The following is a 15,426-nucleotide window of genomic DNA, read 5'->3' on the forward strand; positions in this document are numbered from 1 at the left end:
GTTCGTGTGGAAGCGAGTCTGCTCAACAGCTTGTTATTTGGTGGATTGTGGCAGTAAATCGGGGCGAGTGGGGGAACCCGGCGCAGGAACTGCCGCCGCGACCGGGAGTGGTGCTGCCCGGACGGGGGCCCACGGCGATCGGTGGGGCGGAGGACTTGAGGGCTGACAGCGCACACTTCACCCGCAGTAGGTAGGGCGGGAGAAGGGAAGCGGGGCACACTGAATGGACGGAGCCGCAGTAGCAGCTGGTGCTGCTGACCAGGGTCCCGGTGCAGTTGGAAGCTTTGGAGGTGGAAAGGATGCCAGGCTAGCGGTGCAGCGAGCGCAGGGGCAAAGTCGGGGAGCAGCGGTCGCAACTGCAGGAACCGCCGCCGCAGCCGCCTCCACGGCCGCTTCCCCGGGTGCCCCGGGAAAATGGCTGTGGGGTTGGCCGCGCTGCTAAGTTTGCTTCCGTTGCGGCCGGGAGCGGGCTGCTTGGGGGGGAACCAGCCCCCAACTCCACTGGGCGTCCTCTCCGGGTGGAGTCCGTGGCAGGACCCCCGGAGGTTTGATCGCGGCTGGTTCCTCTCCGGGCTGTACAAAAAAGTTGCGGCGGGCGCGGAAGGAGGCGCCGGCTGCCGCGGTGCGGTTCCCCTCCCCTCCCACACCCTGTCCGGGCCGCCTCCCCTCCTCCTCCCCGCCCCCTCCTCGCGCGAGGGTCCCCTCTGGTTCCCGGCTCCCCGCTGCAGGCCGCCGCCCCTGCCCTTTCGGGCGAAGGAGCGCTTCTCCCTCCCGACGCGGAGCAGAGCGGAGGCAGGAGAGCAATGGCGCCCTGACACTCTGCTGCCGCCACCGCGGGCCGGGGCGGGCCGAGGGGGCCGAGCGGCGGAGGCGGGGCGCGGGCCAAAGTCGGGGTATCCGGGAATCGGCCGAGCGGGGGGCGAGGGGGGGGCTGGGTGGCCATCCCTGTTGGGGGACTCAGGAAGCCCCAGATGGTGTCTTTTTTCTTTCTGGCCCTTTTCCTGGGCGATCGGACCTAGGGCTCCGGAGTTGAGCATTCCGGGTCAAAGTGGCCCGAGAGGTGGGGGCGCGGTGGGCCGCTGTCGAGCTCCGGGGCGGAGCGGGCTGCCCTTTGGCGCGCGTGAGGCTCTGGCTGCCCGCTGGCTCCTACCTTCTGACTGCCCTCCGAGGGGGTCTCAGCCCTTGGCTGGGGAAGGATTGTGCCCCTCCCCGCTGGCGTTTGTTTACTTTCTTTCCCCCGTCGCTCCCGCTTTTGGCTGATTCTGTGCTTGTCTTTCCTCTCTCCGTGATTCTAGCGACTGGGAAGATAACTCATTGAGCTGGAACCCCACCGATCACCAATAAAAATGAAGGTAAGTAGAGTCAACTCTCCTGAACCTCGTGCCCCGGACATTGACAGTTGTGAGGCTGCTGTCGTAGAATGTCTTTTTCTTTTCTTTTTTTCTTTTTTGGTTTCTAAAGGATTTCTCTACTAAGCAGCATTTTTGGGGTTAGCATATGAATTTCTCTACTAAACAGCACTTTTAGAGAAAGGGAACAGACGTGTGGCTGGGTGAGAAATATAGGGCTAAATCTAGTCAGCTCAGTCCTCTATAGTAGCTCTTTAGAAAGGCTGCTGCAGGCTTTCAATTGTTGACCATCGGGCTAGTATTTTTAAACACTTCCTGTGTTGGCAGCAACCTTTGCAGAAGTAAAGCTTTTGTCCTGTTTTAGTTCTTTGGGGGATTTTTTGAATTTTTTTTTCTTCCCTGCTGCCAGGAAAAATTAGTGGATTGAATAAAGTAAGAGAAAGAGAAAGAATATATGCCTTGAATGAAGAAGATACCATTATTTCTGAGCATAAAGCACTTGTTTGGTTATAATATTTTAGGTTGGACTAAAACTAGTAGCACTGAGTTTTAGTTCTATCTTTATATTTTGAAAATGTATGACCATACCAAATATATGTATATATGTATATTCTTACAATGCCTTATCTTGGAAATGTAAGTGAGTGGATGATTGAAAGAAAAGAAAGATATTACAACATTCTTCAGGGTACCCTGGTTATTGAATATTTCTGGGCAGGTATTTATTTGTCAAAACTATTTCTCTTCAATTTGCACATTTGGTAAATGCAGTGATTTTTACTTTATTTTTTGTCAGTACTGGTATCCCTTATTTTTGCTCAAGGCTAGTACTTTACCTTTTGAACCAAGGTTTCCCCTCTGACTTTTTGGTGATTAAATGGAGATAAGAGTCCATAGGCTTTCTTCACTGGGCTGGCTTTGAACTGGGATCCTCAGAACTCAGCTTTCTGAGTAGCTAGGTTTATAGGTGTGAGCCACAGGCAATTGGGCAAAATGCTATGATTTTAAATGCTGGATTCATCTCACATGTACTGTCTTTGTGTATTAAGCTTTGAAATTTATTATTAATTTGTTCTTTCCTATTTTCTTGAAGTGACAGTTCTAACCTTTAATATTACTAGGGAAAACTTCCTGGAAAATGAAATACTACTTTCTGCTTAAAAAATGTAGCTAAAGAAAACACCTACCTTCGTACTTAGTAGTGTTGTATTTAACTTCTATGACTACATGTAACTTTTGAAAAGCATAGGTAAAATGACAGACTGAGATTGCAATAATTTTGTAACTGACTTGTAGAACAAAATTTCTCACATCTATGTATCATTGTGATGATAGCCATTTGCTAAAAGTAAAATTGCATTTCTTGTTTTTTGTTTTTGTTTTTGGTGCTGGTTCTGGAGCTTGAACCCAGGGCCTGGGCTACTTCTGTTTTTGTTTGTTTTGATGTGTTGTTTTTTAGTAGTTTATTGGAGGTAAGAATCTCAGACTTGCCTTCAAACCCAAATCTTCAGCTCTCAGTCTTCTGAGTAGCTAGGATTACAAGTGTGAGCTGATGTTTCTGAATAAAGTTTTGTTTTGTTTTTTCTTTTTAAAATATTAAGAAAATTCTGTGGTAAACTATGTGTGACTACAGTCTTGAGCCCTTAGTTTGTACCTGCTTCCAATAAGCTCAATTCAGACATAACATTTTAAGTGCAACATTTAGCTGCAAAAAGCTAAAGGGTTAGCTTGGTTTCTTATCTGTACCTAAAAAGATGTTGCCTTTCTAAAGCTGTATCACTGAACATGTAATCATGCAGTTAGTACCAAATTCTTTTAATTTAAAAGCAAAATTATCAGGAGGTCAGAAATGTTCTTATTGACGTGTTAAAATGTTTATGGTCAGAGATATTCCATGTGAATATATATATATATATATATATATATATATTCATTTCTTACATAGATTGTAGAATTTCAAAAAATTGTGAAACAAGTATTACATTTCCTGCTTGATAATTTCTAATTGCAACTTTAAAACTTTGTATGGCATCAAGACATCAATATGTAAAATAAAGTATTCTTAATAAAGTGTATGTTTTAGGGGTATTTTTCAAATTGTTGATGGTAGCAATTAGCAAATTATTTGACTGTTCTAACTACTTTAAATACAAAACCCCTACATGCTGTTGCAGTTGGAGTAGAGGAAACAGAGGTGTTGTTCATTCTGTGTTCCTTTCCTAGGCGGCGGATGAGCCGGCCTATCTCACAGTGGGAACGGATGTCAGCGCCAAGTACCGAGGTGCCTTCTGTGAGGCAAAGATTAAAACTGTGAAAAGGCTAGTGAAAGTGAAGGTAATACATTTATTTTCATGCAACAGTTTTATTAACTGAATTGAAGAGATTGAAGTTTCATTAATTGCAGGGGGATACTGCAAATGATGGTTTTGTTGATTGAATCAATACTATGGTGACAGCTCTGGTTCTATACTACACTTACAGGAAAGCGCAGTAAGAATTGAGGAATAAGAACTCAAACTGGGGTGGGGGACAGGTGGGGAGATGGGGGGGCAGGTGGGGAGATGGGAGGGCAGGGATGGGAAGGAGAAACAAAGGAGGAGGCAACAATGCTTGGTAAGAAATGTACTCATTACCTTGCTCAAGTAATTGTAACCCCTCTGTATGGTATTTTCACAATTAAAAAAAAACTTATTAATAAAAAAAAACCCTCAAACTGAGCAATCATTCCAAAATATACTTTCAGAATTTCATGTTCACACACTCTTATCATTTGGATTGTTCCTATTTGTGGCAGTGTACTTACTTAAGCTATAATCTGATTTTACCCCTTTCATAATAACCCAGTGGAGGCAGTTTCAGTGATTGGAAAGAACTACCCTGGGAATTAAACTTTTGATGCTTTCATGACCAGAAAAATGTTAAGCACATTCCTGTACAGTATTTGGGGAAAATAGGAAAGTACAGATATATCTAATACCCATATCTTACTTCTCAGAAATACCATTAACATTTTTTTGTTCCTTCTAGTAATTTTTGTACCTGCAGTTTTTACCTAGGTATAAAAATAATCCATGCTTATATAAATATTTGTAACACTGTGGAGCTAGAAACTACATTTCAGCAAACTCTTCCTTTGATAATACTCCAAAAAGATTTGGTGTGGTCCTTCAGATTTTATACTGTGGCTGTCGTGACATTCTTATTATTGACGCATACTGTATCTTCAGTTTGCTTTATTTATGTATCTGATGTTTTCATATCAAAATTAAGAACCATCAAAAGAGTACATATTTGACTTACTTTATACCCCAAACTGAAAGTATTGTGCCATACATCCTGGTGAATGAATGAGTGAATAGCAGCAATAATTTTCACCGTGTGACTCTAATACCAACAGTATCAACTTCACCTGGGAAGTCATTCAAAAATGCTGATTTCTCAAGTCCCTACCCCAGGCTTTCTAACCAGTAACTCTGGGGGTAAGGTTTATTACTTGTGTTTTCACAAGCACTGTGAATATTTCTGATGCATGTTAAAGTTTGAGTCCTTGAATGAAGGAGTGTCATTTGTATGGAAGATAGATTTTATTCATGATTATTATAAAATTTCTGTGTATGTTTTGATCTGCTGATGAAACTTTATTACTAGAATGTCAGTTAGCATTTATTTATTTTCTATAGCGTATGGAGTATAAAACTATATAATATTTTGTTGTTGTTGGTCACGGGGCTTGAACTCTGGGCCTGCGTGCTGTCCCTCAGCTCAAGGCTAGCACTCTACCACTTGCGCCAACTGTACCACTTCCAGTTTCCTGGTGGTTTACTGGAGATAAGAGGTTCATGGACTTTCCTGCCCCGGCTAGCTTTGAACTTTGATCTTCAGATCTCAGCCTCCTGAGTAGGCATGAGCCACAGGTGCCCAGCTAAAATTTTCTTATTAAATATGAGATTCTTACATATCTATGTATGTATTAGCATTATTGTGGATCTTTATTTATTTATTTTTGTACACTCAGGGGCTTGAACTCAGGGCCTGAGTCTCTGAGCTTTTTTTTTTTTCCTTCAGATTACCATTTGGGCCGCAGCTCTACTTCTGGCATTTTGGTGGTTAATTGAAGATAAGAGTCTCACAGACTTTTCTACCCTGGCTGGCTTCAAACCACAATCCCCAGGTCTCAGCCTCCTGAGGAGCTAGGATTACAGGCATAAGCCACCAGGTCTCAGCCTCCTGAGGAGCTAGGATTACAGGCATAAGCCACCACAGGTCTTAGCCTCCTGAGACTTGTGGTTCAAAGCCAGCATGGGCAGAACAGTCTATGAGACTTATCTCCAATTAACCACCAGAAAACTATAAGTGGCACTGTGGCTCAAAGTGGTAGAGTGCTAGCCTTGAGCAAAAGAGCTCAGGGACAGTACTCAAGCCCTACAACCAACAAAAAAAGTAAATAAAATAAATGAATATATGTATACACACACATATACATATATTTGTATCTTTTGTGAGTTAACTAATAAAACTCACTAAAATCAGTTTTAAGATTTTACAGCAATCACTGTAGATTGTAAATCTTCTATAGTTCACTTAGTGAACAGTTATTAAATACCAGTACTATGCACTGACACTTGATAACTGCAGGGGATATAGTAATAAAGGAGGGCTCCAGCCATCAAGGAGCTCACAGTTAATGAGAGAGACAGTAAAGGTAAATATACAACAAAGTAACAACTGTTACTCCAGAGGTGACCACAGAGTACTAAGAAAGTACAGTGCATCCTTTATAGTGTATCCTTTACAGTGTTATTATAAATGTATCAGTTTAAAAGCAACATGCCAACTTTTGTACACATGTTTTTCAGGTACTCCTGAAGCAGGATAATACAACACAATTGGTTCAAGATGACCAAGTAAAGGGTCCTTTAAGAGTAAGTATCTTCTTGGGGCTGGGAAGGTGGCTCAGTGGTAGAGTGCTTGCCTCGCATGCATGAAGCCCTGGGTTGATTCCTCAGCACCACGTAAACAGAAAGAGCTGGAAATAGTGCTGTGGCTCAACTGGTAGAGTGCTAGCATTGAGCTGAAGAGCTCAGGGACAGTGCCCAGAGTTCAAGCCCACGACAGACAAAATAAAGAGAGAAAAGTTCCCATGAATACAAGTGATAAATACAATATTTAGCATTGCTGTTAAAGAAAACTGAGACTGATTTGGTTGTCTTATGGTTTTATCATTCTTACATTTTAGTATTTGGCTTCTCATCCTGGACTTTGCAAATTATTTGCCCTTTCTGAGCCATAATTTTCAGTTTGCAAAATAGTTACTTATGCCTAAGAGTTTTGAGTCTCAAATTACTTAACAAAGATAGGAACACTGTAAAGGATAAAGATAAACCAGAGTAAGGAGGAAATATATATATTCATATCATATCATATAGCTGGTATATCATATCATATAGCTGGTGAGAGTGATTTGGTAAGGAAATTTGGGTTTCATATTTTAGGTCGGAGCGATTGTTGAAACAAGGACATCTGATGGATCCTTTCAGGAAGCTATTATCAGCAAGTTGACAGATGCTAGTTGGTATACTGTTGGTAAGTAGTTAAACTTTTTTTTTAATCAGTCATGGGGCTTGAACTCAGGGCCTGGACACTGTCAAGACTCATTGTGAATGCAAAGAGGCAAAGTTATCTTATGTTACATTATGCAGCCACTATGCTGTGTTTTCTTCTTGGGGAGGGTAGGACTATGGTGTGAATTCAGGCCCTAACTAGACAGATGTTCTTAGCCATGCTCCCAGAACTTTTTTTTTTTTTTTTTTGCCAGTCTTGGGGCTTGAACTCAGAGCCTGTGTGCTGTCCTTGAGCTTTTTCACTCATGGCTAGGGCACTACCACTTTGAGCCACTTACAGTTTTCTGGTGATTAATTTGAGATAAGAGTCTCAAGAATTCTTCTGCCTAGGCTGACTTTGAACCTCAATCCTCAGATCTCTGCCTCCTGAGTAGCTAGGATTGATTACAGGTGTGAAACACCATTCCCAGGCTAGTTAAGTAATTTAATACATACATTTACTTTGGGATTAGATGTATCTTTGTTTTGTAGGTACACTGAAATATTGTGTTGACAGAGAACCATGTACTATTTCCTGTCAATTTCCTGCCTATAACTAGCTAAAATTTTAATGATGATCTGGTAACAAAAATAGTTACTCTTTATAGTAATGTGGCTATTTGTATCTGTTTCACCCAAGAATGTAGTTCTGCCTTAGGTTACTTTGACATTTCTCTTCAAGAAAGTTAGATACATGATTAATTTTATTCCTCAAACTGAGAGAACAATATTGTGAATAATCAGACCTTTTCACTTCTACAGTCATTGCAATTAAGATGACATGGGAGCTACTATTACTTGTTTTATATAAAGATAGTGTAGATGTTACTATATAATTTACAGACTGAAAATATGTTCAGAGTAGATTCAAGCCCAGGTGCCGTAACCTAATTCTTAATTATTGTCACAGGTATTCTCTTATTATAACAGATTTAATAATCTGCTAGTGTGAATGCATTCTTAACAGTCTGTGTAAACTGATGCTAACTTTAATAAGCTTCAGTGAGACCCATGCATTAGAGTTAAGGTCCATTTTTTTAATAACTTTTTTTGTTTATTTTTTTTATTTTGTTTTGTTTTTGTCTTTTTTTGCACTTGAAAAGTAAGGCCTTGTTTGATTTTTTTTTTTCTTTTAACTGTACTCTTTTTTTTTTTGGTGAATATCTATTTAAACCTGAGTAGTAGTACAAGATTTGCTATCATTAGGCTCAAGAGAATAGCAATAGTAACATTTCCAAGTCTCAGTAGTTTTTTAGTTTTATAGTTCTGCAGATTATGTGTAAGACTGGTTCACAGTAGAGACCTATATAACACATTTATATCTTAATGTAAGTAGTTTGATTATAATATGTGGTTTCCTTATGAAAGGAAAAGAAATGACCTGTTAGTTTTACTTTTACTTGATTTGTTTCTTTGAGTAAAAGTCATTCACTGTAGGTTAAAAATTGGTTAAAAATTTCAGTTCCTGGGGCTGGAATGTGGCTCAGTGGTAGGGTGCTTGCCTAGTATGCATGAGTTCAATTCCTTAGTACCACATAAATAGAAAAAGCTGGAAGTGGCACTGTAGCTCAACTGATAGAGTGCTAGCCTTGAGCAAAATCAGTACAGGGACAGTACCCAGGCCCTGAGTTCAAGCCCCAGGACTGGCAAAAAAAAAAAAAAAAAAAATGCAGTTCCCATGTCTTCTTTTAGTATTAGCAATTTGTTGTTGTATGAGACTATTTTTTCCTACCTAAAAAGTCTCCTTGGGCTTCCTATATATTCTTTGTTTATAATGATACCATTCTGCTAAACTATGTATTTTTAGTAAGCTTATTTGGCACTATTGATAGTTGTTAATGATTTAAAAACTGAAGTTAATAGTAACTCTGAAAGATTGTCAATACAATCTGTTATATGAAGCAAGGCACTGGTAAAAATTACAGGAGTTGATGTGTGTGTAGAATCATGTGAAACTGTGATCTATAATCTGATCAGATTCTGATGTTGTGTTGTATGTGGTACTCATTGCCAAGCGTGCTTATGGCTCCAGAAACAGTTCCTTTCCTCTCCGTATCCTGAGTTTCTGCAGCCCACAATAATCATTTCGGTTATGAATCTCTGTCCTCTGTATGAGCGGCATTTTAGCATTGCAACAAGCTAGTTACTACTTAGCATTTACTGTAAGATTTTCCATATTGGATAATTATGGAAGAAATTGTGTAATTCTTGTTCTCAAATTACTTGGAATCTGAGTTACATATAATTGAAGTTTCAAGCATTAGTGTACATAAAAATTTATTGCAGTTAGCTTTTCGTTTTTTTACAAAAAGGGATTTGCTGGACACTGTTGACTCGTTATAAAACACAAGGCTGAGACCCAGAGCAGTTAGGTTCAAGGTTAGCTTGGACAGAAAAGTTTCTGGGATTCCATATCTGAAATAACTAGCAGAATTCCAGATTGGAGGCATGGCTCAAGGGATAGAGCAAGCCAAGCAAGCAAACTGGATGAGTGTGAGGCCATGAATTCGAACCCCAGTCCCCAAAGAAGATTTGAGCACTCAAAATGTATTGAGCAGGGCTGAGAAGGGCAATTCAAGAAGCTTCCATTTAATAAGCATATTAGATGATTCTGATACAAATAGTACACACTTAGAAAACAGACCCAAACACTGAGAAAGAGAGACACATTTTGGGAAAATTGAAAAAATATTTTAAAATGTTAGTTATTGAAATAGAAAACTTAACCAGGACCTAAAATAGTCATTTCTCAAAGGAACACCTACAATGGCCTAGAAACAGTGATGTTCTTCATAATGCCATAATGTGGACAATGACTTAGTGTACATATGATGATATATTCATAGATTGTAATGGATCTGAACAGTTCCTGTGCCTAATGACTTTGTAGCCATTGTAACACATTACTCATATGCGTATGGTGATGCAACTGTAAACAAACCTATTGCACTGCCAGTCATACAGAAATGAAGTACATACTATTATGGATAATACATAACATTTGATGAGGACAGCATGTGACTAGGCTAGTTTTTTATTATTATATTAGAGTGTTCTACTACTAACAAAAAACCTGTTAACCATAAATCAACCTCAGACAACTCCTTGAAGAGATGTTCCAGAAGCATTGTCACAAGAGATGGCCTCTCCATGTGTTCCTGCCCAGTGGGACATGTGCAGGTGGAATAGTTTCAGTGAGAGTGACCCTCTGTTGGCCTAACATTGTGTGTGTTTACATCTTAGTTTTTCAAGAAGTTTAAAATCTTGAGGAAAGAAAAATTCCAAAAGTGAAATGCAACAAGTATGGCAGTGTATTCCTGTAATCCTAGCATTCAGGAGGCTGAGTTAAAAGGATCATGAGTGTAAGGCCAGCCCAAGATACGTAGACTCTGTCCCAAAAAGCAAGTAACAGCAGGTGCTGGTAGCCTATGCCTATAATGCTAGCAACTTGAGATGCTGAGTTTTAAAGGTAATAGTTCATAGCCATCTGCGGTAGGAAAGTGGTGACATGGTTCAAGTGGTAAAGTGGCAGCATTGAGTAAAAAAGCTATGGGACAGCATAAAGCCCTGAATTCAAGCCTCAGTACCAACACGCGTGCGCGCGCGCACACACACACACACACACACGAAAGTGAACAAAAAACAAACCTCACAGAACAAGGATTAACAGTTTTCCCAGTGTTTTGATTGTCAGTACTAGGCTGGAACTTGCATTTGCTAGGCAAGTGTTCTTTGAGCCAAAATGGGATTTTGTATAGACAATTCACTGAGTGCCACAAATATATGTACGTATATATATCCCAAAGTAGTATCTGTTACTGCACTAGATACAAATATTAAGTATTAAAACATATTTAAGAAAAAGACAAAGCTGAAATTGTGAAAGCAAAACTAATCATACCAAATAAACAAAAGGCTAATACAAACAGGCGTACAAATAAAAAATTAATAAGAATTAACTATAATGTTATAAACTAATATTATTACTGAAAAACAGGTAAATTTTGTCTATCATAGGTACAGTATATATAAAGTATACAGTAGTGCACTTGACATCCTTGGCCTTTCCTTTGAGTTATCTATCACTCACTCATTCACCCAGGGCAACTGCCAGTCCTGCAGGCTAGCAGATCTCACAAGAAGTTTAAGTGCCCCATACAAATGTTCTTTTCTTTCCTTTTTTGTTGTCGATTGTGGGGCTTGAACTAGGGGCCTGGGCACTGTCCCTGAGCTCTTTTTGCTGAGGGTTAGTGCTCTACTACCTTGAGCCACAGCTCCACTTCTGGTTTTCTGGGGGGTTAATTGGAGATACGAGTCTCATGGCCTTTCCTGCCTAGACTGGCTTTGAACCATGATCCTCAGATAGCCTCCTGAGCTAGGGTTACAGGTGTGAGCCACCAGGGCCCAGATACAAGTGTTCTTTTACAAAAGCTTTTATACTCTGTTTGTAAAGACACAAATGCTCACAGTTATGTTAGTGTTGCTCTAACATTTAGCACAGTAATATGCTTTACAAACTGAGTTTGTATTAGTTCACTGCTGTCTCCCAGTGATGAAATCACCTACCCACACATTTCTGGGCACATACTCCCATTGTTCATTGATGTATGAGTATATATTTTAAAATGCTCAACCTACGAATCATCATGGTATGTTAATAAAAAGCACAGTGAAGTATCACTTAACACTTGTTAGAATGGCTGTTGAGGATGTGGGAAAAGGAAACCATATTCATTGCTGGTGAAAATTTAAATTAGTAGAGTCATTATGGAACAGTGTGCAGGTCCCTTAAAAATAATTATTTTTAAAAGAAGCTTATTGGTTTTTAATCCAGAGTATATAAGTGTGTATATGTATATACATATATATGTGTATATATACAGTTTTTTGAGACTATCATTATTTTACTGTCATTCTGAACTCTTGAACTTCTTGCTTCATCTCTTGAGTGCTGAAATTATAGTGTGTACCCTTAAACTGTTCATATACACATCACATGTACTTTTAATTTTAAAGTTTTTGCTTCGTTAATGTACTAGTCATTGTACTGTGTACACATATAACAGTAACAGTATTTCCTGAAGTCAGAATTTTTGGCTTTCTGCTCCTTGTTTGTAGCCTAGGAGCAGCAATAAGCTATTTCATGTTTCCTTCCTTCCTTCCTTCCTTCCTTCCTTCCTTCCTTCCTTCCTTCCTTCCTTCCTTTCTTTCTTTCTTTGGTCGGTCATGGGGCTTGAACTCCAGGCCTGGTCACTCTCCCTCAGCTCTTCAGTTTAAGGTGAGCACTCTACTGCTTGATCCACAGCACCACTTCCAATTTCCTAGTGGTTTATTAGAGATAAGAGTCTCACGGACTTTCTTGCCTGGTCTGGCTTTGAACCATGATCCTCAGATCTCAGCCTCCTGAGTAGCTAGGATTACAGGTGTGAGCCACCAGCACCTGGCACTATTTCATGTTTTCTAAGTATACCTAAGTTTGTGTAAGTTCATTTATTTTTACACTTAATTCTTCACAACTATTCACTATTCCTTTTGATCCTCTTTGTTTTTGTGCTAGTTCTGGGACTAGAATTCAGGGGTTCTTGCTCCACTTTTTCATTCATAGGTGATGTTTTATCACTTGATTCACACTTGTAGTTCTGGCTTTTTGTTAGGAGATAAGTCTGAGATTCCTGTGTCTAGGCTTACTTTGAACCATGATCCTCAGATCATAGCTTGCTGAGTAGCTAGGACTACATGTGTGAGCACTGGTGCCCTGCCACTCCTCTCTTAATCAAGATGTAGTCATTGGTCACCTTTCTGGTTCAAAATTGATCAATGAAAGGAAGCTAGCCATTCCTACCTTGCAGAGAAGCTGGTTTTATATTAGGACATGGTAGAAAGCTAATAAATGATAGCAATTGTGTTGTGGATAGGTTAGGTCAATTACTGTCCTATGGGGGCTGGGAAGGTGGCTCAGTGGTAGAGCGCTTGCCTTGCATGCCAGAGGCCCTGGGTTCAATTCCTCAGCACCACATAAGCAAAAAGAAAAAAGCCGGAAGTGGTGCTGTGGCTCTAATGGTAGAGTGCTAGCCTTGAGCTGAAGAGCTGAGGGACAGCGCCCAGGCCCAGAGTTCAGGCCCCATGACCGGAAAAAAAAAAAAAAAATTACTGTCCTATGGTGTCAGTATTAATATAACAGATAGACGTCTTTTGTACTTAGTACAGAAGGTTAGATTCTTCAGTTTTGTTTCTTTGAATTCTAACAGATTAAGGTTAACATTTGCATCCTTATTTATAGTCCTTTGTCTGTTTAGTATGATTAGTGTTACTTTTAGAGTTGAGGCTATATCTTTTTTCTGAAATAAGCTTTAATATTTAACATTTGTATTTAGACAATACTTCATATATATGGCACTTGGTGAATTATCTATACAAATGCCATTTGGCAAGTATCAAATGTTTCCTGGAATTATTAAGTTTTTCTAGCGTGATTTATTTTCTCTTGGCATGCTATATGGTAAGTTGAAATTCAGAAAAGCTAAATTTACTATACACAACAGGTAAATCATTATAGTCTTATTAAAATACTAGATTCATTCTTCAATGCCTACAAAGTTTTGGTCTTTTGAATGCTTTTAACACGAAAGGAGCTTCTCGAGATTTTGGTTATTAAAAATATCAGGATTAATAGGTCCATTATGGTGTTGAGTCTTCCAGGTCAGAAAAATCCTTAAAAATTACTTAAAAAATGTATCAAATACTCAAATATGTGTATGTGTGTAGACATACACATATGAATAGTTTTGTGAATTAAAATTTCTTTTCTTAAACTGATTCTATTTACTTTCAGTTGGGAGAGTTCCTATGTATAACTAGAAGACAGTTGTTTATACTATAATCTCCTTTTAAGAAATCCTTTTGGTTTTGATTATAACTTCTACTCGTAATAAAGTATGTATTTTTTTCCCATCAAAAAATGGTTTTATTGCTAGAGCATCAAGGTTCAAGGCTAGCAAGGGCAGAATAGTTTGCTAAACTCTGTCTCCAAAATAATCAGCAGAAGCAGGGCTGGAGCAACAGCTCAAGTTGTACAATGCCAGCCTAGTATGCAATGAGGACCTGAGTTCAAGCCTTGTTACTGCCCCCCCAAAAAAATAAAAAGACAGAAAAATGAATAAATAAAAATAAATTCAGGTCTTGTCTTTTCTTCAAAGATAGAAGGTAATTTAATATCTGTGCTTTGGTTAGGTTGCTAATGGGCCTAGAAGATGATTCTGAACTGGGTGTGGCGCCCCAAGCCTGTAATGTTAGCCAGTCAGGAGGCAGAAGCACTTCTGCTTTGAGGCCAGTCAGGGCAAATGTAGTGATAATAAAACAATACTGATAAAAAGAGCTAGAGGCAGATGAAGTATGGAGCAATTATCTAGTATGTGCAAAGCCTTAGGTTCAATCCCCAACATCGCAAAGAAATAAAGAATAAGAGATGATCATGGGCTGGGAAGGTGGCTCAGTGGTAGAGCGCTTGCCTTGCATGCCTGAGGCCCTGGGTTCGATTCCTCAGCACCACATAAGCAAAAAGAAAAAAGCTGGAAGTGGCGCTGTGGCTCAAGTGGTAGAGCGCTAGCCTTGAGCTGAAGAGCTGAGGGACAGCACCCAGGCCCAGAGTTCAGGCCCCACAACCGGACCCCCCACAAGAAAAAGAGATGATCATAGTGGAGTGATCGAACTTGAAAAAGCCAGTGAAGTTACTGAGGAAGTTGGTGGCTGTGTCTGTGTGATACCTAACAAGTGAAAAATGTATGTTCATTTTAAAAGATTTTTGTAAAATGGCTAAACAATGATTCTTATAAACATTAAGTTCTAAATAAGCAGCAATAATAGGATTCTGTACTGTTAAATTTGATTTAATCACTGTGCCTAACTTCTCTGTTGTCTTTTGCTTACCATAGTATTTGATGATGGTGATGAGAGGACATTGAGACGCACCTCACTTTGCCTGAAAGGGGAGAGACATTTTGCCGAGAGTGAGGTAGGGCAGCAGTGATGAACCTCTGGGGTTGAAGAACTACTACTAGTGGTTTCTAAAAAGTAACTCAATTTATCCGTTTCTTATCCAGACACTAGACCAGCTTCCATTAACAAATCCAGAGCATTTTGGAACTCCAGTTATTGCGAAGAAGACAAACAGAGGAAGGAGGTCTTCACTTCCTGTGTGAGTTTTTCCTATATCATAATTACAGCTAGCATGACACTGAGCAGGTAGTTTTCCCCAGAATCACTTAATTTGATTGGGTAACTTACTCATAGTATCTTGTTTCCTTCTGTTAAGCGTCTTACCCTGAGCAGTTTCATCCTTATTATTATTATTATCAAGAATTATGAAAAATAAATAAAAATTAAAAAAAAGAATTATGACAAGTCCATTTTCCAAAAGGCAACTTTTGTATTGTTACTTTGCCAAAGTCCTTAATTGGTCTGATGATTTTATTGGGGTT

The 15,426-nt window shown here is 39.7% G+C and overlaps 1 protein-coding gene across 2 annotated transcripts in view; it reads left to right on the forward strand.

Moving 5' to 3' along the window:
- The first annotated feature begins 22 nt into the window (after positions 1–22).
- Positions 23–15,426, forward strand: part of Arid4a (AT-rich interaction domain 4A) — a 72,084-nt gene continuing 56,680 nt past the window's right edge. The window contains exons 1-7 of one of the 2 annotated variants that reach the window (XM_042682605.1): positions 23–190; positions 1,296–1,352; positions 3,573–3,683; positions 6,206–6,271; positions 6,842–6,932; positions 14,881–14,960; positions 15,049–15,143. In XM_042682605.1, the coding sequence (XP_042538539.1) occupies positions 1,347–1,352; positions 3,573–3,683; positions 6,206–6,271; positions 6,842–6,932; positions 14,881–14,960; positions 15,049–15,143 (449 nt within the window). In that variant the 5' untranslated portion in view covers positions 23–190; positions 1,296–1,346. The remainder of the gene's footprint in view (positions 191–1,295; positions 1,353–3,572; positions 3,684–6,205; positions 6,272–6,841; positions 6,933–14,880; positions 14,961–15,048; positions 15,144–15,426) is intronic. The other variant, XM_042682603.1, reaches the window with a different exon arrangement.

This window comes from Dipodomys spectabilis, unplaced genomic scaffold, assembly GCF_019054845.1.
Source record: "Dipodomys spectabilis isolate Male_0828 unplaced genomic scaffold, ASM1905484v1 ptg000073l, whole genome shotgun sequence".
NCBI lineage: Eukaryota > Metazoa > Chordata > Mammalia > Rodentia > Heteromyidae > Dipodomys > Dipodomys spectabilis.